The 24,845-nt window shown below is 40.0% G+C and overlaps 1 protein-coding gene across 3 annotated transcripts in view; it reads right to left on the bottom strand.

Annotated features, from left to right (window-relative positions):
• Positions 1 to 24,845, bottom strand: part of PRKG2 (protein kinase cGMP-dependent 2) — a 136,439-nt gene that overhangs the window by 17,989 nt on the left and 93,605 nt on the right. For all 3 annotated transcript variants that reach the window (XM_024993286.2, XM_024993289.2, NM_001144099.1), the window contains 3 exons: positions 16,247 to 16,410; positions 10,908 to 11,030; positions 9,105 to 9,167 (listed from right to left, as the gene is read on the bottom strand). In XM_024993286.2, the coding sequence (XP_024849054.1) occupies positions 9,105 to 9,167; positions 10,908 to 11,030; positions 16,247 to 16,410 (350 nt within the window). The remainder of the gene's footprint in view (positions 1 to 9,104; positions 9,168 to 10,907; positions 11,031 to 16,246; positions 16,411 to 24,845) is intronic.

The raw sequence follows: 24,845 nt of genomic DNA on the forward strand, positions 1-24,845 counted from the left end.
GAGTGAAAAAGTTGGCTTAAAGTTCAACATTCAGAAAACTAAGATCATGGCATCTGGTCCCATCACTTCATGGCAAATAGATGGGGAAACAGGGGAAACGGTGGCTGACTTTATTTTTCTGGGCTCCAAAATCACTGCAGATGGTGATTGCAGTCATGAAATTAAAAGACGCTTACTCCTTGGAAGGAAAGTTATGACCAACCTAGATAACATATTAAAAAGCAGGTAGACATCACTTTGTCAACAAAGGTCTGTCTAGTCAAGGCTATGGTTTTTCCTGTGGTCATGTATGGATGTGAGAGTTGGACTATAAAGAAAGCTGAGTGCCGAAGAATTGATGCTTTTGAACTGTGGTGCTGGAGAAGACTCTTGAGAGTCCCTTGGACTGCAAGATCCAACCAGTCTATCCTAAAGGAGATGAGTCCTGGGTGTTCATTGGAAGGACTGATGTTGAAGCTGAAACTCCAATACTTTGGCCACCTGATGCAAAGAGCTGACTCATTTGAAAAGACCCTGATACTGGGAAAGATTGAGGGCAGGAGGAGAAGGGGATGACAGAAGATGAGATGGTTGGATGGCATCACCGGCTTAATGGACATGGGTTTGGGTGGACTCCAGGAGTTGGTGATAGACAGGGGGGCCTGGCATGCTGTGGTTCATGGGGTTGCAAAGAGTCGGACACGACTGAGCAACTGAACTGAACTGATGCCAGTAAACACTGAATGTTGCCTGCACTGAAGCCATCAGCCACTGTAGCCACCTGGCAAGGAATTTGGGGTGGAGAAAAACATAATATTGGCACTAGATAGTTGAGATATATACCAAAATAATAATTTCAAGAAGATGCCCAGACTCTTGCTTCTTCTCATATATAGAAAAGCAGTAAAATCGTTGACTTGTGATGTCTTTGTGATTAGCCATAAATGTTTTTTCTCTCTTTTTTACATTGAAGTATAGTTGCTGTACAGTATTATATGTTACAGATGTACAATACAGTGGTTGACAATTTTGAAAGGTTGTACTCCATTTATAGTTATTACAAAGTTGGCTATATTTCCTATGTTGTACAATATATCTTTGTAGCTTGTTCTTTACCTAATACCTAATAGTTTGTAGGTAAATTCTTACTCCTCTACCCCTAGATTGCCCCACCCTGTTTCAGCAGTAATCTTCTGATGTCCTACTACATGCTTTTTTCTTAAGCAAAAACTCCTATATGTCCCAGCTCTCCCTTACCTCTCCGGAGCAATTTCTCAGAGATAGCTGAGAGGCTACTTCCCAGGCTATCGTCCTCAGTAAGGTCTTTGAATAAAACCTAACTTGCAACTTTTAGGTTGTGTGTTTTGCTTCAGTTGACACTACCCATTTTCTCCTAGGCACACTTCAGTCAGATTTCACCCTCTCCACTCCATGACATTGCCCCGGTTAACCTCACTGCTATCCGCATTTGCCACAGCTCATCACTCACACTTAGCCATCACTCACACTTATCCAAACACTTTCTTTGCTTGAGACTTACTCTTGTTCTGGCTTTCTTCCTGCCTTCCTGAGTACTTTTTCCTCATTTTCCACTGCTATTTCCATATGAAGTTGGTGTGCTCTGGAGCTCAGTCATTGGACCTGTTCATTTTTCAACTACCCTCACTTTGTAGGTAATCTCATTCAGTCTTATGGCTTTAAATAGCATGTACGAACTGATTACTCTCAAATTTCTATTTCCATTCAAGATCTCCCCACCCCATTGCTTTATAGGCTCATATCCATAACTGCCATTCACTATCACCCCAAAGAATGCCTAATGGGTATCTAGCAACAATCAGGTCCACATTGAAGCTCCAAATTTTCCTCAATAAAGTTGTCTAAACTCTTTCAGTTGTTCAAACCAAAGACTTTGGAGTTATCCTTTGTCTCACATCCTGTCTCAGTTCATGAGCAAATTTAGTCAGCATTATCTTCAAAATACATTGCTATTCAGAACCCTACAAATACCCAATACCTCCATTCTACCATCATGCACCAAGCCATTAGTATTTCTTGCCTGTATTATTACAATAACCTCCTAACAGGTCCTCTGGGCTTCCCAGGTCAGTCAGGGGTAAAAGAATCCCCCTGCCAATGCAGGAGACTCAAGAGATGTGGGTTCAATCCCTGGATGAGGAAGATCCCCTGGACTAGGAAATGGTAATCCCCTCCAGTATTCTTGCCTGGAGAATCCCATGGACAGAGGAGCCTGGAGGGCTACAGTCCATGGGGTTACAAAGAGTTGGACACAACTGAGCGCACGCACGCATGCAAACAGGTCCTTCTACTTTTGTCCATGGGAAACAACCCAGCAGCAAAGGCAATCATTGAAAATGTAAGTCAGGTCACATCATGCCTTTGTTCAAAGCTGTCCAATGCTTTCAATTTCACTCAGTGGAAAAGGCAAAGTCTTCACCATGTCTTTATTACAATCCATAGACTTACAAAATCATCCTTTCAACCACCACCCTTCCCCCACCTTACAATTGTCCTACTTTTCTCTTTCTTTCTGTTTTGTGCCTTTGTCTCCTCAACATTCTTCCAACAAGCTAGGGATGCTCCCAATTCAAGGCCTTTGCATGTGAGCCCCTGTAAGTGAATGAGTCTTTCCCCAGATTTCCACTTGATTTGCTCCCTCAACAGTATCAGATATTTTCTCAAAGGTCATTTCTTAGAGAGGCCTTCTTTGGGAGACCCAAGCTCAATCCTTGGGTCGGGAAGATCCCCTGGAGAAGGAAATGGCAACCCACTCCAGTACTCGTGCCTGGAAAATTCCATGGATGGAGAAGCCTGGTGGGCTACAGTCCATGGGGTCGCAAAGAGTCAGACATGACTGAGTGACTTCACTTTCTTTCACTTTCTTTGACCATCCAGTCTAACATGGCAAACCTTCCCCATTCCCCACACCGCCCCACTCCCCCACCACATATTACATCCCATCCTTTCTCTATTTTCTCTCCTTAGTACTTAACGCTCTCTAATATCTCTACTATACACTTTATGTAGTTATAATACCTTCTTTATTTTCTTTCTCCCCAACCGGAATGCAAGCTCCATGATGGCAGAGATGCAAGCTCGTTTCCAAAGAAGCGTCACTAACACTTGGAACAGTCCATGCTAAGTTGCTTCAGTTGTGTCTGACTTTTTTTTGCGACCCTGTGGATGACAGCCTGCCAGGCTCCTCTGTCCATGGGATTCTCCAGGCAAGAAAACTGGAGTGGATTGCTATTTCCTTCTCCAGGGGATCTTTCCAACCAAGGGATCAAACCTGCATCTCTTATGTCTTCCTGCACTGGCAGGTGGCTTCTTTACCACCAGGGCCATCCGGGAAGCCCACTGGGAACAAAAGAGGTGCTCAAATAAATGTCTGTTGAATAACTTAATGAGTCTACAACAAGAGGACACGTTTACACAGGATCTCTAACTATCATGTCTTACAACATCACATTGCCATACTGTGATGCTCTTGATGACATGTATCTAAAAAGCTCCAAGAGAAAAAGTATCTTACAATTATCTGTAATGAGATGAAGCTGAAGACCAGATGAAGTTCTTTCATTTATTGCTTCCAAATCATTAATCTAAAAGGACTGATATGGTCTTTAGGATACACACCAGGCTTGGTGAGCTGGAGATTCAACACCAGAAATGAGGAGACCTTGCTTCTCTCAGACAGAAAAAAAATGTACTCTGTCTCTTAGAATCTTATGAAGCACATGGAGTAATACTGTTTTGTATAATACTGATCTTTTCTGTTGGGACACTGAAGTCACTTCAGTCAGTCAAGAAAAATGTACACACTGCTATATACTTATTAATAAAATGGATAACCAACAAAGACCTACTGTATAGCACAGGGAACTCTGCTCAATGTTATGTGGCAGCCTGGATGGGAGGGGACTTGGGGGGAGAATGGACACATGAATACGTATGGCTGAGTCCCTTCCCTGTTCACTGAAACTATCACATCATTGTTAATCAGCTATACCCCCAATACAAAACAAAAACTTCAAAAAAAAAAAAGAAGAAAGAAAAGAAAAAGCACCAATCCAGGGCTTAAAAATAAAAAGTACAGAAAGTCGATTTGGTCCCAGGATCAAAAACAACAAAGACCCTGCTTTTAAGATATTTTTATTTTGGTAGGAGGTCACAAGTAAACAAACAAGTAAGTACTACAAATACTTACATTAGTTTCACATACTAATAAGTAATAGAGAATAAAGAGAAGACATAAGAGAATAAAATGGTAGAGGTGACTGGGATGGGGATGGGTTGGAGGTACTGCTTTTTAGCCAGAGTGATATCTGAATTAAAGCCATAATGAACAGAATGGAGATGCCACGGATAGATTTGTGTCAACGGCTTTCTAAATGGAAGAAAGTGATGAAATGAGCAGAAGTGTAGTGAATGGAGGGAAAACTAGAAAAACATATCATGTCTGAGAACCAATCAGAGGCCAGATCCTGTAGGGTCTTGTAGAACATAGAAAGGAATCAAGATTTTATGCTTAGGGGAAAACCAGCAGAAAGTTAGAAGGAAGTGATGCGATCTAAGCATGTTAAGACAATTATGGCTGCTATGTGAAGAATATGCATGGGCGGGGGTGGGGGGCGGGTTGTGCAATGGGAGGGTGGCGGGAGGTGTGAGAAGGCAGGCTGGGAGATTTTATGAGACCTTCACATTCTTCTGTCTGTCAACTGGACCCACAGTTAGGTTTTTCTACCTTTTTCAATCTCTTCCCACTCGTAGAACTGGTTTGGGGTCACTCCTTGACTGGATCTCCCATCCTAAGTCTAAGCTTAGCAAGAGAAAAAGTACTAAAAACAGAGGGCAGGCTCTAGTACATTCCACTTTAGATGCCATGCCATTCTTCACCCACAGTGCCGTTTTTGCCTAAGCTGCTGAGTCTTTAAGCAAAGAGTGAGAGTCAGACAGCAGTGCTAGCTGTATGACTTCCCCTGTCCTTGCTGCAAAACCGCAGAAATCTGCTTGATCCACCCATCAGCTTCTTTGGACAGACTGAGGCTCCATTTTTAGGGATTTCTGGGCACACAGTTCTGTGGATTCGTTTCTTTTACCACCAAAGTCTGCCACAATTCCTTTTCACATATTTTACAATGCTCTCTACCCAGAAGCTACTCCATAAATATTAATAAAAATCATTACTGTTACTCCACTGAATCAAAGAGCCTATGCATTTCTTGTTGAGTACTTGTTACAATTTGACTTATGGCAATATTTACTTAACATGAGTGGTTATTCACTTAACACTTGGCCTTTTTGACACTAACCACATTTTAAGTAATCCAAGTGCCAGCATGCACTCGTGTGTGAAAAATATTCACTAAAGAAATATTAGCAGCAACTGTACATAAATTGCTTCTTCATTTTTAGAAGACTTGTAGCTATTCTTGAGAGTAAAATTCTAGAGACTCGAAATATTAAAGGTAACATTATGAGACTGGAAACAAATTACTCCTGGATCTAGCAGGAAAGATTTAATTGTACCCTACAAATATATTATCCCTCTTTTTAGACAGGCATGACTGGTACCTAGTTAATAAGTTAACTCACAAAAAGGAGAGAGAGGAATTCTATTTTTAGGAAAGACGATTTAACACAGACTGGACAAACATTTGACAATAGAACATGTTTAACTGTATTGTTTTTAAAAACAAAATGGAAGTAAACGGCTTTCTAAGAAAAAAAATGTTTTACCTTAGAGAGGAGCTGGAAAATCTGATAGCAAATTTTAGAAAATTTTTTTGTTTTATTTCTTTATTTAGGCAGTGATGTGTGGCATGTGGGGATCTTAGTTACCTAGCCAGGGATTGAACCTGTGCTCCCTGCATTGGAAGCAAGGAGTCTTAACCACTGGACCTCCAGGGAAGCCCAGAAAGAATGTTTTCTCAAAAAAAAAAAAAAAAATCCAAGAATATCCTGGGTAGAGAAGCTATATATGCCTTGGAGATTTATAGAAGGTTCTGCTGCTGCTGCTGCTGCTAAGTCGCTTCGTCGTGTCCGACTCTGTGCGACCCCATAGACGGCAGACCATCAGGCTCTGCCATCCCTGGGATTCTCCAGGCAAGAACACTGGAGTGGGTTGCCATTTCCTTCTCCAATGCATGAAAGTGAAAATTGAAAATGAACTTGCTCAGTCGTGTCTGACTCTTAGCAACCCCATGGACTGCAGCCCATCAGGCTCCTCCATCCATGGGATTTTCCAGGCAAGAGTACTGGAGTGGGGTGCCATTGCCTTTTCCTATAGAAGGTTCTAGAACACTCCTATTTGAAAGCAGAGAGAGATCTGTTTTTCAGCCCCACATGCCCCAGCTTTGTATCTTAAGAATCACTATGAAAATAAGGTGAAATAATGGTTTTAAGCTCCCTGCGCTCACCAGAAGGCACTGTGTAAATTTGGTGCATCTTATTAGTGAACTCTGCTCTACACACGGATGCTTCAGCTACTTGGCAAAAAGCACCCTCTGTTAAAAAGCATGGGCAAATTAATCCCTATGGGGAAGGGAATTCAAAATTCTTCATTACCACACTAAAGTGAGAAAGTCCTTTAGCATCAATTTGCATGTGCATAAAATTCCAATTTGACAGTTACATTTAAATGAGCCTCAGGTAAATGAGAAGCAAGAGATAAAACTGGAACCTGTTAACAATTATATCACTTCTATTTTTCAACTACCTCAGAGCAACCATGAAGATGCTTCTTTAATGAGACAAAAGAGGACAATACACTGGAAGAGGGACTTTAATTGGCAGGACTTCTGTTTGTTCAATAAGAATGGTATATTTATGTGTCTTTCTATCATGAGAGAAGAAACTGTGATAACAGCATGTAGGAAGAGAGAGAAAAATTGGAATCTAAGATAAATAATAAACTTTACACTGAAGACAATCCAAAGGCTCTAAGAATAAAAACAGTCAAATACTCTAAGCATTTTGATGTCTCTGAAATCCACAGATGTGTCTGTCTGTCTCCATCTCTTCCCTGCTCCCCACCCTCTTCCTGATATATCCTGACTCCTTACGGAAGAGCCCAATATGAATTTACAATGTTGAATACATGGCTTTCTTTCAAGAAAGCTCATGAATAGATAGAGCAGGGTTGGCAGCCCAGGATTTTTTTTTTGAGCTGCACCACTTCTGTTCAGAAAAATGGACAGTGTTTCTATTCAGCAGCATCTCTCCCTTTATTTTCACCCTGTGGTGATTTGCATCTAATTCTTCAATAAAAACATCCAGAGAGAAATAAAATATGGAGAGGCGTTTTCCTCTCTGAAAGTGAACACAGCAGTGTGCTCAAAGGTTTTCAAAAATGAAATTCTCAAATTTATTTTTTTTTGTACTATCAAGAGGTGATAGTCTCTATTTGCAAATCAAGCACAAAAGCAAAACATCTTGAGGATGGCAGGATTTAGCCAAGCATAGATTAAAAACAAACAAACAAACAACTCCAAGGCTTGAACCTCCACACATGCAAACAAATCAGAGATTTTATGTTGTGGAGGTTATTGATGATTTTAAAGGCCAGTTTTAGAAATTAACAGACCTGAAGAGGTGCATATTAGATTACTACATAAGGATAAAACATGGTTTGAGGTTTTGTGGAAATCAATGTACCTTACCCGAAAAAGTAAAGTACAATATGAGACTTTAAAATGTGCAGAGCTAACATCACTCATTATCAGAGAAATGCAAGTCAAAACCACAATGAGGTACCATTTCACACCAGTTAGAATGACTGCTATCCAAAAGTCTACAAGCAATAAATGCTGGAGAGGGTGTGGAGAAAAGGGAACCCTCTTACACTCTTGGTGGGAATGCAAACTAGTACAGCCACTATGGAGAACAATGTGGAGATTCCTTTAAAAACTGGAAATAGAACTGCCATATGACCCAGCAATCCCACTGTTAAGCATACACACCAAGGAAACCAGAATTGAAAGAGACACGTGTACCCCAATGTTCATCGCAGCATTGTTTATAATAGCCAGGATATGGAAGCAACCTAGATGTCCATCAGCAGATGAATGGATAAGAAAGCTGTGGTACATATACACAATGGAGTATTACTCAGCCATTAAAAAGAATACATTTGAATCAGTTCTAATGAGGTGGATGAAACTGAAGCCTATTATACAGAGTGAAGTAAGCCAGAAAGAAAAATACCAATACAGTATACTAACACATATATATGGAATTTAGAAAGATGGTAACGATAACCCTATATGCGAGACAGAAAAAGAGACACAGATGTATAGAACAGTCTTTTGGACTCTGTGGGAGAAGGCGAGGGTGGGATGATCTGAGAGAATAGCATTGAAACATGTATATCATCATATGTGAAACAGATCGCCAGCCCAGGTTTGATGCATGAAACAGGTGCTCAGGGCTGGTGCACTGGGATGACCCAGAGGGATGGGATGGGGAGAGAGGTGGGAGGGGGGTTCAGGATGGGGAACACATGTATACCCATGGCTGATTCATATCGGTGTATGGCAAAAACCACTACAGTATTGTAAAATAATTAGCCTCCAACTAAAAGAAATAAATTTTAAAAATAATAATAAAATAAAATGTGGAGAGCTAGTCAAAGGAAAATTATGTTTAAAATTAATGTATAATATCAATTAAACTGAAATAGAAGGCTATTTAATAGTTGGTCTAGTTAACCCATTCTCTTGAATATGGATAACAATGATAGTATCCTACTTTAACTGCAAATCAAATGTCAAAATTAGAATTTGATTCCTTTACAGAATCCAAGATAATATTGGAAAATAATAAAGATAGCAGCAGATAAAAAGCTAAGTTGCTATAACCTGAATATGTAATTTTGTGATTTGTTTTGTAATTTTATCCATACTTGGTGGGAATTTCCAGCACTGGCGAAACCACACTGAGATTGATCTTTGTAACTGCAGCTAGTACAACACAGATGAAAAATAAAGCACCAGAAAGGGTAAACTGAGTGTCTGGGGAGGGCTCTTTGCAGCATACTGAGAAAAGTTTCAAGATGACCACATTTGAAAAATATTTCTATATTTTCTGGGCAGAGAAATATGTACCTGTGTTTCTTAATGTCATTGATTCCATTCTTCAGATTTCCCAGTCTTTCTGTTGGATTTTGCCTACAAAAAGAGTTTTCAATCAGCTCATAATAATTATGCTTGAGTGAATTTTACATTCAAATTTTATGCTTTTTCTTTATCCATTCATTGATTTTGTCAGTAATATGTATAAACCAGGCACATTTGTGTACAGGGAGACAGAAAACATATGCCCTCTCTGGAGGAGCCACAGTCCAATTACAGTCAGAAATATGAATATATGTATTTATATATCCCAGTATATAGCTATAGGCCATATATGGGCTTCCTTTGTGGGTCAGCTGGTAAAGAATCCGCCTACAGTGCTGGAGATCTGGGTTCAGTCCCTGGATTGGGAAGATCCCCTGGAGAAGGGAAAGGCTACCCACTTCAGTGGTCTAGACTAGAGAATTCCATGGACTATATAGTCCATGGGGTCGCAAAGAGTCAGACATGACTGAGCGACTTACTTTCTCTATATAGCTATAGATACTTAGATATAGATATTGATATATAGATAGGTATATATCCCAGTGCTTTAAATGAGCTGTGAATAAATGCTTAGAAGAATGCTGCTGCTAAGTCGCTTTAGTCGTGTCCGACTCTGTGAGACCCCAGAGACGGCAGCCCACTAGGCTCCCCTGTCCCTGGGATTCTCCAGGCAAGAACACTGGAGTGAGTTGCCATTTCCTTCTCCAATGCATGAAAGTGAAAAGTGAAAGTGAAGTCGCTCAGTCGTGTCTGACTCCTAGCGACCCCATGGGCTGCAGCCTACCAGGCTCCTCCGTCCATGGGATTTTCCAGGCAAGAGTACTGGAGTGGGGTGCCATTGCCTTCTCCACTTAGAAGAATAGGTGGATGCTATTATATCTTACCAATTTTGCTAAGAAGACCAAGGAAAGCTTTAGAGAATCATTTACTATGGAGTTAAAATTTTAAAAACATGAAGAAATTTCTGCGGGAAACCAGCAGCAAGGTTTCATGTCCTAAATTTACTAAATTTTAATGCACTTTTGAAAGTTTGTATGTGCAAAAAAATGTTCAAAATGTTTAAAAAAAGGCAAAAAAATTAAGTTTAAACAAAATTCTAGAAGTCTTCTGTTCTCCAACAAATTACTTTTAATGTTAAATAGAAATCTGCAGTAATTTGCAATAAGGTCAGAGGAGTAGTTTTTTAAAAAACTAAAGGCTGAAAGAGGGCATACAGCAATACTGTATCATCACCACTTAAAATTAACAGAGGCTATAGATTACTCCTTCATTATGGTAAGTTTTGTGGTTTTGTTTTTCTCTACAGCAGACAAAGATGATTCTCCAGGATAACCTGAACAATCTGGATAACTTTTAAACTATAAGAAGGTACTGTGGTTCTATCATATGAAGGAAATTCAAACTCCTAGTACAGACCATTAAATAGAAAACATGTAGGCGCGTGCTAAGTCACTTCAGTCGTATCTGACTCTTTGCAATCCTAGGGACCGCCAGGCTCCTCTGTCCATGGGATTCTCCAGGAATACTGGAGTGGGCTGCCATGCGCTTCTCCAGGCGATCTTCCCAACCCAGGGATCAAACCCATGTCTCTTACGTCTCCTGCACTGGCAGGCAGATTCTTTACCACTATCCACCTGGGAAGCCCAAAGTAGAAATGATTTTCTTTAAATATACTCTAACTACATAGAAAAGTACTATAAGTAAATACACATATAACTTTAAAATGGCAGCAGAAATAAGAAGCCTTCACACTTTCCCTAAAAACAAAGGATTTTTAATAGTCATTCTCACCTGCAAAGCCTCCGAATCAGATCCTCAGGTCGTCTTGTTATCTTTCTGGGAAAATCCATTTTTTCAATGCCTTTGAGAATCAGATTGTAGGTCATCATTTGGTCAATCCCAGAAAAAGGAGGGCTAGAGAAAAGCCAAAATAGGACATTAGGACCCACATCTGAGACACATTTACAGCTAATATTCCATCCTCCCTCTTTCCCTCCTTCCTTCTCTCTCATAGGTTGTTTTATAGCAAATCTGCACATATGCTAGAAAATAATCTCATTACTTGAATACCACTTAAAATACATACATACACAGACACAGAGGTAATCTATCGGGTGGTGATAATCACTGAAAAGAAAAATAAAGGGGAGGACAGAGAGTGAGAGAGAGGCGTGATGTTTTTAGACACAATGGATAGTAAAAGGGCTTCAGTGGTAAAGAATCCACCTGCCAAGGCAGAAGAATGGATTTAATCCCTGGGTTGGGAAGATCCCCTGGAGAAGAAAATGTCAACCCACTAAGCCTCTCTCATATGCTGACAATTAAGCAGAGATGAGAATGAGTCACACTGTTCTCTTGTAGACAAAGAATTCCAAGATAGCAAGGAGTCAGGAGTGGACACAGGTTATTCTTGGAAATGGGAGGGCAGTGTTGCTGGTGGAGTCAGTAAGCAGGGCAGGAGGATAAGAGATGAGGGTCACATGACTATAGACCCAGTGGGCTATGGGAAGGACCTGGGAATGTGTTCTAATTTACAAAACCCAAAGTAAGGTTTTAAAAACGTGTTGATGGACTTCCCTTGTGGTCCAGTGGTTAAGATTCCATGCTTCCACTGGAGGGGTGGTGGAGTCAATTACTGGTCAGGAAACTAAGATCCCGAATGCCAGGTGGTATGACCAAAAGGTAGAAAAAAAAAAAGAAAAAACAAAACAAAACAAAAAAATGTGTTGAAAATAAACTGTGATGGTTCTAGTGGTGGGGGAAGGCAGGGCTGGTAGCTCGGACTAGAACAGTAGTGGTGAAGGTGGAGATGTGATTGGATTCCAGATTATTTTGAAGAAAGTCAACAGGATTTGCTAATGGGGTGAATGTGGTATGCAGGAGAAAGCAAAGATTCAAGAATGATGCTAAAGTGTTTTGGGGGTTTCCCTGGTAGCTCAGCTGGTAAAGAATCCACCTGCAATGCAGGAGACCTGGGTGCAATCCATGGGTTGGGAAGATCCCTTGGAGAAGGGCATGGCAAGCCACTCCAGTATTCTGGCCTGGAGAATCCCTATTGACAGAGGGGCCTGGTGGGCTGCAGTCCATGGGGTCATAAAGAGTCGGACATGACTGAGTGACTGAGCAACTAAGCACAAAGCGTTTTGATCTATAGAACTGAGCTATTTTTACTAAGACTGGAGTGGGCTGGGAGTAAAGGATGCAGAGCAGGTTATGAAGAAGAAAATCAAGAGTTATGTCTTGAACATCCAAATAGAGATGCTAAGCAAACAGTTGAACTTAGGGGTCTGGAATTCAGGGAAGAACCTAGGGCTGGAGGTGTGGTTCTGAGGAGTCCTTAGACAGCATTTATGGCCAGGGGACTTGATGTTATCACCCAAGGAGTGAATAGGTAGAAAACAGGTCAAGGACTGAAGTGACCTGAGGTCAGGATGAGAAGAAGGATCTAGCAACAGATACTGAGCTGGAGACTCTAGCATGGGGACAGAAAAGAGAGTATTTCAAGGCAACTGTTGCAACAATGAATAAGAAAGTTTACAATAGCTAGGAAATGGAAGCAACCTAGATGTCCATTGGCAGACGAATGGATAAGAAAGTTGTGGTATATATATACAATGGAATATTATTCAGCTATTAAAAATGCATTTGAGTCAGTTCTAATGAGGTGGATGAAACTGGAGCCTATTATACAGAGTGAAGTAAGTCTGAAAGAAAAACACCAATACAGTATATTAATGTATATATATGGAATTTAGAAAGATGGTAATGACGACCCGGTATGCGAGACAGCAAAAGAGACACAGATATAAAGAACAGACTTTTGGACTCTGTGGGAGAAGGTGAGGGTGGGATGATTTGAAAGAATAGCACTGAAACACGTATATTACCGTATGTGAAACAGATGACCAGTCCAAGTTTGATGCATGAAACAGGGCACTCAGAGCTGGTGCCCTGGGACAGCCCAGAGGGATGGGATGGGGAGCGAGGTGGGAGGGGGTTCAACACGAGGGGACACATATACACCCATGTCTGGTTCATGTCACTGTATGGCAAAAACCACTACAATATTGTAAAGTAATTAGTCTCTAATTATAATAAATAAACTAATTTTTTAAAAAAGAAAGCATTGGGAATGAACCACTGAATTTGGGTAACATGTTAATGCATAGACTCTGCTTTTAAAATCACTTTCAAACCTACACTGTTGTGTCATTTAATTTTTGAAAATTAAAGATGAGTTTCACAAACAACTCTGCCGTATTTTAGTCACGCTTGAGATGGGAGGATACTGAGAGCTCCCACTCTTTGTAATAAACTTGAAACAAGTTTGGTGCACCGACTTTTCAATAATCTATGTTTCATTCATAAATAAAAAGATGTAGGAAACAAAAAACATTGCTCTAACATCTTCAACTTATTTATGTATTTACAAGTAGGTAGTGTTTTGTTTTGGCTTGGTTTTTCAGTTCTTTTCTTATCTTCATTTACCTCCTGACTTTAGGGCATTTAAAATGAACCAATACAATTTTGTAAAGTAAAAAAATAAATAAATAAAAATAAATCAATGAAAAAAAATTTTTTTTAATAAAATGAACTGTCCCCATACCCTATCCCAGGAAACCTTTATAAAAATGATTTCTCAACTTTTTTTTCATATTTTATTTTTAATTGGAGGATACTTGCTTTACAATGTTGTGTTGGGTGTACAAGCTGTACGACAACTTGAATCAGCTGTAAGTATACATATATCCCCCTCCCTCTTGAATCTCCCTCCCACCCATCCCCCACTCTCAACTTCTTTAGGACAACTCAAGACCATTTTGGCAATTCCAAATTATTGAGAATCATTCCCCTTTCCTATTCCCTCACTTTATTTCCACACTTCACATAACAATGTATTCCAGCTGATGAAGACAGAAATGTATATTCTCCAGGTACCTACAAGAGCTGTCACGTATCTGTTAGAAATGCAGCTGACTTATTTTCCAGAGACAAGAAAACCAATTCTTGAAACAGAAATCCTTGTGTCCTGAGACCGTAAGCAATTTTCTCTCTAAATGACTAGCAGGACATTTTTCTTTTCTTTCCTTCAAAATCTTAAGCAATGAATATTTGAAAATATTTGATATTGCAGATAATATCAAATAATCTTTCATGTGGACAAGGATAAAGAACAGAGCCACACATAATCCAATACTGAAATTTGCAGTGTATAAAGTTCAAGAAGATTCCAGGAAACTCTCCTTTGGTAAAGTATGTGCTGAGCCTTGAATCCCCTGAACTGGGCTCATTCCAGCATTTCTTATGCCGTTCCACATGCAAATCCTCCCTGAAATCAAGACTGAGGATATTTGGTTGTAAAGGCTTAAAAGGATGACCGAATCAGTTCATGATAAATGGAGGTAGAAAACTGACCTGAGTGCTGTGGGTACATCCATGCATTATACTAAAAGCTCATTTGTATAAGGCACATGTGTTTAATAAAAAACGTGTCTCATTTGGAGTCAGAAGACCTGAGATTAAATCCCAGGTCTTAGTGGTAGATCTCTGACCCAGTCTTCTAATCCATAACATTTAAATCATAAAATACTCATAATACAAATTTAAACCTTAAGATAACAAAAATTCCTGCTTTAACTTCCATATAAGTTTGTGAAAACAAAACTAGATAAAACAGATGTAAGTGCTTTGTAAGCTGGCAAAGGCTTTACAAATGTGAGGTAATATGTGTTTGTGCACATATATGTATAAGTGTGTGTGTGTGGGCATGACTGTTTGGGATCCTGAATTCATTAATATACAGCTCTTTATCACTTCAGGAATGACAATCCAATTTTAACTTGTAAAACTCCTGCTGTGTCTTGTCTCTGTTCATCAGCACCTCTAGAAAGCAGTTGACAAGGGGATTAAAATTTAAATCCAGCAATGCTTCCTTCTTTTAGCATTTCTGGTTAATGATTTATTGGGAAGATGGAAGAATATGGTTAAATTTAATTGATCAATGGATTTAATGGAAATACATCTGCTATTTTCTCAACTGAAAAAAATATATGAGGAAATAATAACAGCCCACAACTTCAGTTCTCTTTATTTTGATGATGAAGTCCCAAAACTTTCACTTAATATAGTGAAGTTATAGTTAAGTATTAATGATACTTAATATAAAAGTATATAGTTTTATATATATATATATATATATATATATATATACATTAGTATATTAGTATATATATATATTGGAGAAGGCAATGGCACCCCACTCCAGTACTCTTGCCTGGAAAATCCCATGGACAGAAGAGCCTGGTAGGCTGTAGTCCATGGGGTCGCTAAGAGTTGGACACGACTGAGCGACTTCACTTTCACTTTTCACTTTCATGCATTGGAGAAGGAAATGGCAACCCACTCCAGTGTTCTTGCCTGGAGAATCCCAGGGACGGGGGAGCCTGGTGGGCTGCAGTCTATGGGGTCGCACAGAGTCGGACACGACTAAAGTGACTTAGCAGCAGCAGCAGCAGCATTAATATATATACACTATCTAGAAGTATATATTAAGTAAAATTATACTTAATTTAAAAGTATATAAAGTATTAATTATACTTTATATAGTATGTATAACAACAGGCCTTGCCCCTCTAGGTGCATGCATGAGTGCTAAGTCATTTCAGTTGTGTCCTACTCTTTGCAACTCTACAAATTGTAACCCCCCAGGCTCTGTTGTCCATGGGATTCTCCAGGCAAGAATACTGGAGTGGGTTTCCACGCCCTCTTCCAGGGGATCCTTCCAATCCAGGGATCGAACCCGTGTCTCTTTGTCTCCTGGATTGGCAGGAGGGTTCTTTACCACAAGTGCCACCTGGGGAGCCCTTCTAGGTAAACTATAGCAGTTTTGTACTCCTTTACTGTACCTTCCTGAATATTTTCACCATGTTATACCCTAGAAAGCATGCTATACAGGACATGATGTGAAGAGGAAAAGGCATCATGCTTAATCAAAAACACTTCCAAAATGTTAAATTCTTATATACATATATATATATATATATATATATATATATATGTATGTATTATCATGAGTAAGTTATTTTTGCAGTTCTCTGAAGAAGAGGTGAACACAACTTGAAGGTACTTACTTGCCCGTGAGGAGCTCATATACTAGAATTCCCAGGGACCAAAAATCCACACTGAAGTCATGTCCTTTGTTGAGAATGACTTCAGGAGCTACATACTCTGGAGTTCCACAGAACGTCCATGTTTTCTGTCCAGATCCTATTTTCTTAGCAAATCCAAAGTCAACCTAGAAAAGAAGATCAAAGAAATCTTCAGAGATCATAAAACTCACACTCTTCTTTAAATCTCTGTTTAACTTCTTAAGGGTTTCCCTGATAGCTCAGCTGGTAAAGAATCCACCTGCAATGCAGGAGACCCTGGTTCAATTCCTGGGTTGGGAAAATCCACTGGAGATGGGATTGGCTACCCATTCCAGTATTCTTTGGGCTTCCCTTGTGGCTCAGCTGGTAAAGAATCCGCCTGCAATGTGGGAGATCTGGGTTCGATCTCTGGGTTGGAAAGATGCCCTGGTGAAGGGAAAGGCTACCCACTCCAGTATTCTGGCCTGGAGAATTCCATGGACTGTGTAGTCCAGGGGGTCGCAAAGAGTTGGACACGACTGAGCAACTTTCACTTTAACTTCTTCAGTCTTCTTTCTTTGCCTCCACCCTCCCCTTCACACCACACACACATACTCACAAACACTGACCCTCTCATTCAGGGCCAAGGGTAAACCTCATTACACTGGAGAAAGTTCCATGCACACATCTCTACACCCAGGACTCCTAGAGGGCTAGAGGGTTGGTTTAGGAAGGGGCTGTGTGCTGTGCTCAGTCACTCAGTTGTGTCCAACTCTTTGAGACCTCATGGATTGTATGTAGCCCACCAAGCTCCTCTGTCCATGGGATTTCTCAGGCAAGAATATTGAAGTGGGTTGCCATTTCCTTCTCCAGGGGATTTTCCCAACCCATAGATCGAACGTGCGTCTCTTGTGGAGCCTATGTTGGCAGGTGGATTCTTTACTGCTAGTGCCACCTGGGAAGCCCTTTAGGAAGGGGAGATCCTTCCAACCAAGGTGAAGTTCAGGGCAAGCAGACCAGTGATTTTCAATATCAACAGTGGTATTCATTAGGAAAAGAAGAGAAGGGGGCAGTGACTGACCCTTTTGCACTTCATATCATAAAAGGAAATTGAGGATTTGGAAAAGGAACCATTGTTGAGGAAAAAAGGGCTTAAAATTCTAGATAGTCTTGAAAAACCTTTGTGCACAATGCCTGCACCTTCTCAAGGCTGGGAGTCAGAAGTAAAAGTCAGGATCATCCCATCTCAACTTTGGCTGCACTCTGACACCCTCAGTCCCTCTCAGGGTGGTGGGCGATGGGTAGCACTTGGATTAACTTATTTATTCTGAAAAAATACAGTCAGCACTTACAATTGGCCAAGCTCTGTGCTATAGATACAAAGTGGACTAGAAGAACTTCGGAGTACTGGGATTGCTTAAACAGACATGTGAGAATAATAAAATGCCACGTGAGACATGATACAGAAGATGATGTAAAGTATAAACTCAAAGAGCCCAAAGACATGGATTTCTGGCACATCAGGGAGAAGATAGCTGGGGAAGATGCCATTAGGAGCTGACAGCTGAGCTCAGTGCTGACTGAGCGTTGGGAACTCTCCCAGGGTGATGTATGGGCACTGCCCTCATCTGTCGCTTCAGAATAGGTCCCTCCACTTCTCTGAGACTCTATTCAATGAATTCTGCACACAGAATAGAGACTGGAAATAAGACTGGAGCACAGAAGACCCACTCTTTGAATCAAGGCTGTGTATATGACTGAAGTCCTGCCCTGCAAAACAAACAGCTGGTTTCCTTCCAAGGGGTGACTTCGCGTGTACCTTTCATCTCCAAATACATACAGACATTATTTTAGTAAAACCACCCTCCACCGCCCTCAAGTAAACACACACAAATTATACCTGGGCTTCAACATGCATATTTTAATAGCTTCATTACACATGGACTATCTCAATAATATGGCAGTAATCTTGACTAAAAAAATTAAATAAATCAGGTTAACATCAAAATAGGCCCTCATCTAAAAAAAACATGAATCAGTCAATTATAAAATCCAGCCCTCATTTCTTTATTCAAGTATTAATATTTAAAATATTTGTCTTACTTTTAAAAATCTCTTAGAAATTGATCTTTTTACTAATGCTTTTTGTTATGTATTAGAAATTTTTCCTAATATTTCCTTATTAGAAAGAGGGATTTTAAACAACCTAATTTGAAGCAGGTTTTAACTGTTTTCTTTCATCTACCAAAAGGACTCACAATGATAATACCTAAGAGATGGCTGGTAATATTATGAAATTAAAATTTGCAATTTACTGAGACTAGCATATCTACTTACTCCTGAGAGGAAGAACCAATATGAAAATCCTAGCTGATTTTTTAAAGACAAATTTAGGACACAAGAAAACAATGCTTATACCTGCATTTTCACGAATGCATATGGAAATATTATATTTTGTTGTTTTATAACAGCCTTTCAACTCATTTTTTAAATTGCAAGTAAGTTTTCCTTTTAATGATGACTGAAAGTTCATTAGATACTGAGGATACATTTTTAAAAGTGATACATTTTAATTTGAGTATCTGGTTTTGCTTTTGTACTTACATACTAACTGAAAGAGATGGCAGTAATTACATTAAAATTTAAGATTTATGAAGATTTCCCACTTTCTTTATCTGCTTTGATCTTATCAGCTTTAGTCTAAACCATCTGGTTGGAGAAAATCAACACTCAGACCTCTCTAAAGTGAGGTGCCAAATAGAAGTTCCCAGATCTTCTGATGTGAAGCTCTGTGTATTTCCTATAAAAATCCACACTACCTCTGTGTTGAACCAGCATGGATACCACTACAAAGCCTCAAACTTTATTTAACCCTTTCTCTTCTAGGCAACAGAACTGTAAGTTTTTTCCTTTATTCAATGAATGTTTATTGAAAACCACTATGTACCAAACACTAGGGTATAGACAAAGCCCCCAATCTTCTTAGAGTTTACATTTAAGAGAAAGAAAGAAAACATAAATAAAAATATATTACCATATAACCAATAAGGACCTACTTATTGTTACCTACAAGGTCCCTGTAAGTTCCCTACTGTGTAGCACAGGAACTCTACTCAGTATTTTATAATAACTTACAAGCTAAAAAGCTGAAACTCCAGTACTTTGGCCACCTCATGCGAAGAGTTGACTCACTGGAAAAGACTCTGATGCTGGGAGGGATTGGGGGCAGGAGGAGAAGGGAACAACAGAGGATGAGATGGCTGGATGGCATCACCGACTTGATGGACATGAGTTTGAGTGAACTCCAGGAGTTGGTGATGGACAGGGAGGCCTGGCGTGATGCAATTCACGGGGTCACAAAGAGTTGGACATGACTGAGCAACTGAACTGAACTGAACTGAACAAGGGAAAAGAATGTGAAAAAACCAAAATGACTTTGCTGTACACCTGAAACTAACACAACATTGTAAATCAACTATACTTCAATTAAAATTTTGACAATATATAATAGCATACATAATATTATCAGATTTTAACATATGCTATGGAGAAACATATAAACATGTACTGAGATCAATATGAATTACACTCTAAACAGGGTGATCAGAAAAGCCTCTCTGGAGAGGTAGCATTTATGCAGATTTGAGCAGAAATCTGCATGAAATAAAATAAGAGCTCTGTAAAAAATCTGAGCAAGAGTGATCCTGACAGATAAAGAGCTAGCACCAAGGCCCTAGCCTTCGGGAACATGTGTGGTGAAGATCAAGGATTGCCAAGAAGGCCACTGTGGCTGGGCCATAGTGTGTGAAGAGAAGAGGCAGGAAGTGAGGGCAAAACTGTGGAGTGGCCCAGTAAACCACAGAAAGAACTTCAGACTTTTTTTCTAGGAGACCATTGGAGGATTAAGAGAAGAGGTGTGCATGACATGACTAATGTTTCAAAAGGATCATTCTAGAAGAAAAGAAAATAGAGACCTCCTCTTTTTAAAAACGCTTTTTTTTTTTCTTTTTTCTTAGCAGAACTGAGCTTTTAAGAAGAATCTCTGGAGAAGCTACACTCAGGTTTTCCCTTGTCACTATTAAATTCTCATTATGAAAGTCAACTGAACATTATGCTGAAATCTTAAAAACATTGCCTCTGAAGATTTTAATAAACCAGAAGGTTCTAGCATGTTTCTATACTTATAGCAATGATTGGATCTTTCAGAAAGAAAAAAAGAAAAAAAATTTAGCACTGTGGCTTGATGGAGCTGGTATCCAGTAAATGCTAGCTTTTTCCCAGAAGTTTCTCTCCGGGACAGAAAATTTGTCAGATATTGGTTCTCTTGGTCATATAAAAAAGGGATACAAAATGACCACTCTAATTAAGCCAGATGATTCATGGGACACAACATTCCAAAAAAAATATTTATGTGGCATTTTCAGGGCACTTTCTTTGCCCAAGTCTAGACAAGGGTAAAATGGAATCTGTTTATTCTGTCCACCAATAACCAAAGAGGATTTCGTGTTCTTGTGATACTAAGGTCCATCCACTGAAATGGACAAGAGTGGACGGCTTCCACTGAGGCAACAGTGGGTGACTGTTGGGTGAGGCAAAAGTATGGGATGCATGAGTCTTTCACAGCAACATCCCATTTTCCTGGAGCTCTGGTGACTCCCCCTGAAAGACTTAGAGTGCTTAGTCAAAAGTAGAAAGGATAATGGGGTGCTTTGCATACATAAGAGCAAACAAAAAAATCAAACTGCAGACTTCCTCAGTGGTCCAGTGATGAAGAATCCACCGTGCAACGCAGGGGACGCAGGTTCAATCCCTAGTCGAGGAACTAAGAGCCCGCATGCCTCGAAACAACTAAGCCCCAGTGTTCTGGAGCCTGCATGCCACAACTAGAGGGTCCTGGGGCGCAATGAATGATCCTGCACTACGCAACGAAGATCCCCTGTGTCATAACTAAGACCTGACTCAACCAAATGAAAATAAAACCACTGGAGGTTCATCTCACAGGACGCTGCCTCTTTGAAACCCTTGAATTTACAGAACTAATTCCTTTCTCTTACACAGTTCTTTAACAGATTCTGTTCCACAATGACCTCCCCTTTGGCACCATCTTCTAGTTGCCTGGGAATAAATCTAGCTCCTTGGGGAGATGCATCACATCCTAATAATTTTTTACCCCCTACAGCATTTGTAGCACAACAGATGTTCCACGTGTGCTTGGTGAAAGAATCTGAATGAAGCGATAACCCTTAACATGTTTCAATATGATGTATTTGTATCAGATCAGATCATTCGCTCAGTCTTGTCCGACTCTTTGCGACCCCATGAATCGCAGCACGCCAGGACTCCCTGTCCATCACCAACTCCCGGAGTTCACTCAGACTCATGTCCATTGAGTCAGTGATGCCATCCAGCCATCTCATTCTCTGTCATCCCCTTCTCCTCCTGCCCCCAATCCCTCCCAGCATCAGAGTCTTTTCCAATGAGTCAACTCTTCGCATAAGGTGGCCAAAGGACTGGAGTTTCAGCTTTAGCATCATTCCTTCCAAAGAAATCCCAGGGCTGATCTCCTTCAGAATGGACTGGCTGGATCTCCTTGCAGTCCAAGGGACTCTCAAGAGTCTTCTCCAACACCACAGTTCAAAAGCATCAATTCTTCAGTGCTCAGCCTTCTTCACGGTCCAACTCTCACATCCATACATGACCACAGGAAAAACCGCAGCCTTGACTAGACAAACCTTTGTTGGCAAAGTAATGTCTCTGCTTTTGAATATGCTATCTAGGTTGATCATAACTTTCCTTCCAAGGAGTAAGTGTCTTTTAATTTCATGGCTGCAGTCACCATCTGCAGTGATTTTGGAGCCCAGAAAAATAAAGTCTGACACTGTTTCCACTGTTTCCCCATCTATTTCCCATGAAGTGATGGGACCGGATGCCATGATCTTCATTTTCTGAATGTTGAGCTTTAAGCCAAGTTTTTCACTCTCCACTTTCACTTTCATCAAGAGGCTTTTTAGTTCCTCTTCACTTTCTGCCATAAGGGTGGTGTCATCTGCATATCTGAGGTTATTGATATTTCTCCCGGCAATCTTGATTCCAGCTTGTGTTTCTTCCAGTCCAGCACTTCTCATGATGTACTCTGCATATAAGTTAAATAAGCAGGGTGACAATATACAGCCTTGATGTACGCCTTTTCCTATTTGGAACCAGTCTGTTGTTCCATGTCCAGTTCTAACTGTTGCTTCCTGACCTGCATACAGGTTTCTCAAGAGGCAGGTCAGGTGGTCTGGTATTCCCATCTCTTTCAGAATTATCCACAGTTTTTTGTGATCCACACAGTCAAAGGCTTTGGCATAGTCAATAAAGCAAAAATAGATGTTTTTCTGGAACTCTCTTGCTTTTTCCATGATCCAGAGGATGTTGGCAATTTGATCTCTGGTTCCTCTGCCTTTTCTAAAACCAGCTTGAACATCAGGAAGTTCACGGTTCACATGTTGCTGAAGCCTGGCTTGGAGAATTTTAAGCATTATTTTACTAGCGTGTGAGATGAGTGCAATTGTGCAGTAGTTTGAGCATTCTTTGGCATTGCCTTTCTTTGGGATTGGGATGAAAACTGACCTTTTCCAGTCCTGTGGCCACTGCTGAGTTTTCCAAATTTGCTGGCATATTGAGTGCAGCACTTTCACAGCATCATCTTTCAGGATTTGGAATAGCTCAACTGGAATTCTATCACCTCCACTAGCTTTGTTCGTAGTGATGTTTTCTAAGGCCCACTTGACTTCACATTCCAGGATGTCTGGCTCTAGGTCAGTGATCATACCATCGTGATTATCTGGGTCGTGAAGATCTTTTTTGTACAGTTTTTCTGTATGTTCTTGCCATCTCTTCTTAATATCTTCTGCTTCTGTTAGGTCTATACCATTTGTGTCCTTTATCAAGCCCATCTTTGCATGAAATGTTCCTTTGGTATCTCTGATTTTCTTGAAGAGATCTCTAGTCTTTCCCATTCTGTTGTTTTCCTCTATTTCTTTGCATTGATGGCTGAAGAAGGCTTTCTTATCTCTTCTTGTTATTCTTTGGAACTCTGCATTCAGACGTTTGTATCTTTCCTTTTCTCCCTTGCTTTTCACTTCTCTTCTTTTCACAGCTATTTGTAAGGCCTCCCCAGACAGCCATTTTGCTTTTTTGCATTTCTTTTCCATGGGGATGGTCTTGATCCCTGTCTCCTGTACAATGTCACGAACCTCATTCCATAGTTCAGCAGGCACTCTATCAGATCTAGGCCCTTAAATCTATTTCTCACTTCCACTGTATAATCATAAGGGATTTGATTTAGGTCATATCTGAATGGTCTAGTGGTTTTTCCTACTTTCTTCAATTTAAGTCTGAATTTGGCAAAAAGGAGTTCATGGTCTGAGCCATAGTCAGCTCCTGGTCTTATTTTTGCTGACTGTATAGAGCTTCTCCATCCTTGGCTGCAAAGAATATAATCAATCTGATTTCGGTGTTGACCATCTGGTGATGTCCATGTATAGAGTCTTCTCTTGTGCTGTTGGAAGAGGGTGTTTGTTATGACCAGTGCATTTTCTTGGCAAAACTCTATTAGTCTTTGCCCTGCTTCATTCCATATTCCAAGGCCAAATTTGCCTGTTACTTCAGGTGTTTCTTGACTTCCTACTTTTGCATTCCAGTCCCCCATAATGAAAAGGACATCTTTTTTGGGTTTTAGTTATAAAAGATGACAAAATGAAAGTCTAGGGAGGTTATGGAAGCTTGAGATGAGACTGTAATCAGGGTCCAAAGTAACCTTCCCATTACATATAAATTCATGAGTAAGTAGATTTTTAAGGGAAAAGGAACAACATATGTTAGGCACATTGGTGGGATAAGCTTCACTGTCACTTAATAAGTACAGTCTGGCAAAAAAGTACACAGTTAGAATCAATGATTACTTTTAGTTTTCAAGTTCGGAAATACTTGACACATACAAAACAATGTGACATATATGCAAATTTTAATGCATGAAAATAAAAACACCCCTGTGTCCACCTCCAGTTTAGTAATTAGAACAGAACTGATACACCAGCACGCTTTGTTCCTGCCACACTGTTCTCCTGTCACACTGTCCTCCTACCCCTTGCCAAGAGGTCACCATTACCCTGACTTTTGTGTTTATCATTTGCTTGCCTTCACTTCTAATTTTCCCACATATTTAATTATCCTTACATGATCCAGTCTATACTTCTAGAAGCTGCTTCAGTCATGTCCAACTCTTTGCAACCCTGTGGACTGCAGCCTGCTAGGCTCCTCTGTTCATGGGATTCTCTGGGCTAGAATACTGGAGAATGCTATATAGTTACAATTTTTAACATTTTTAGATAAATCTTACCACTTCTTGAACAAACTGCCTTTTTTTCACTTAAAACTGTATTTTTTAATTTAGCCCATATTGGAGTACGTTTATACTGCTGTATCACACACCATTGAAAGAATATGCTATAAATGTTCTAAACTTTTTTGAAAAATGATTTCCCATCATGATGCCATAGATGGAAATTTGTGTTATACCTATTAGTGTGTTATCACAAAGAAAAGTTTCTATTAGCAT

This window comes from Bos taurus, chromosome 6 (genome assembly GCF_002263795.3).
Source record: "Bos taurus isolate L1 Dominette 01449 registration number 42190680 breed Hereford chromosome 6, ARS-UCD2.0, whole genome shotgun sequence".
Classification (NCBI taxonomy): Eukaryota; Metazoa; Chordata; class Mammalia; order Artiodactyla; family Bovidae; genus Bos; species Bos taurus.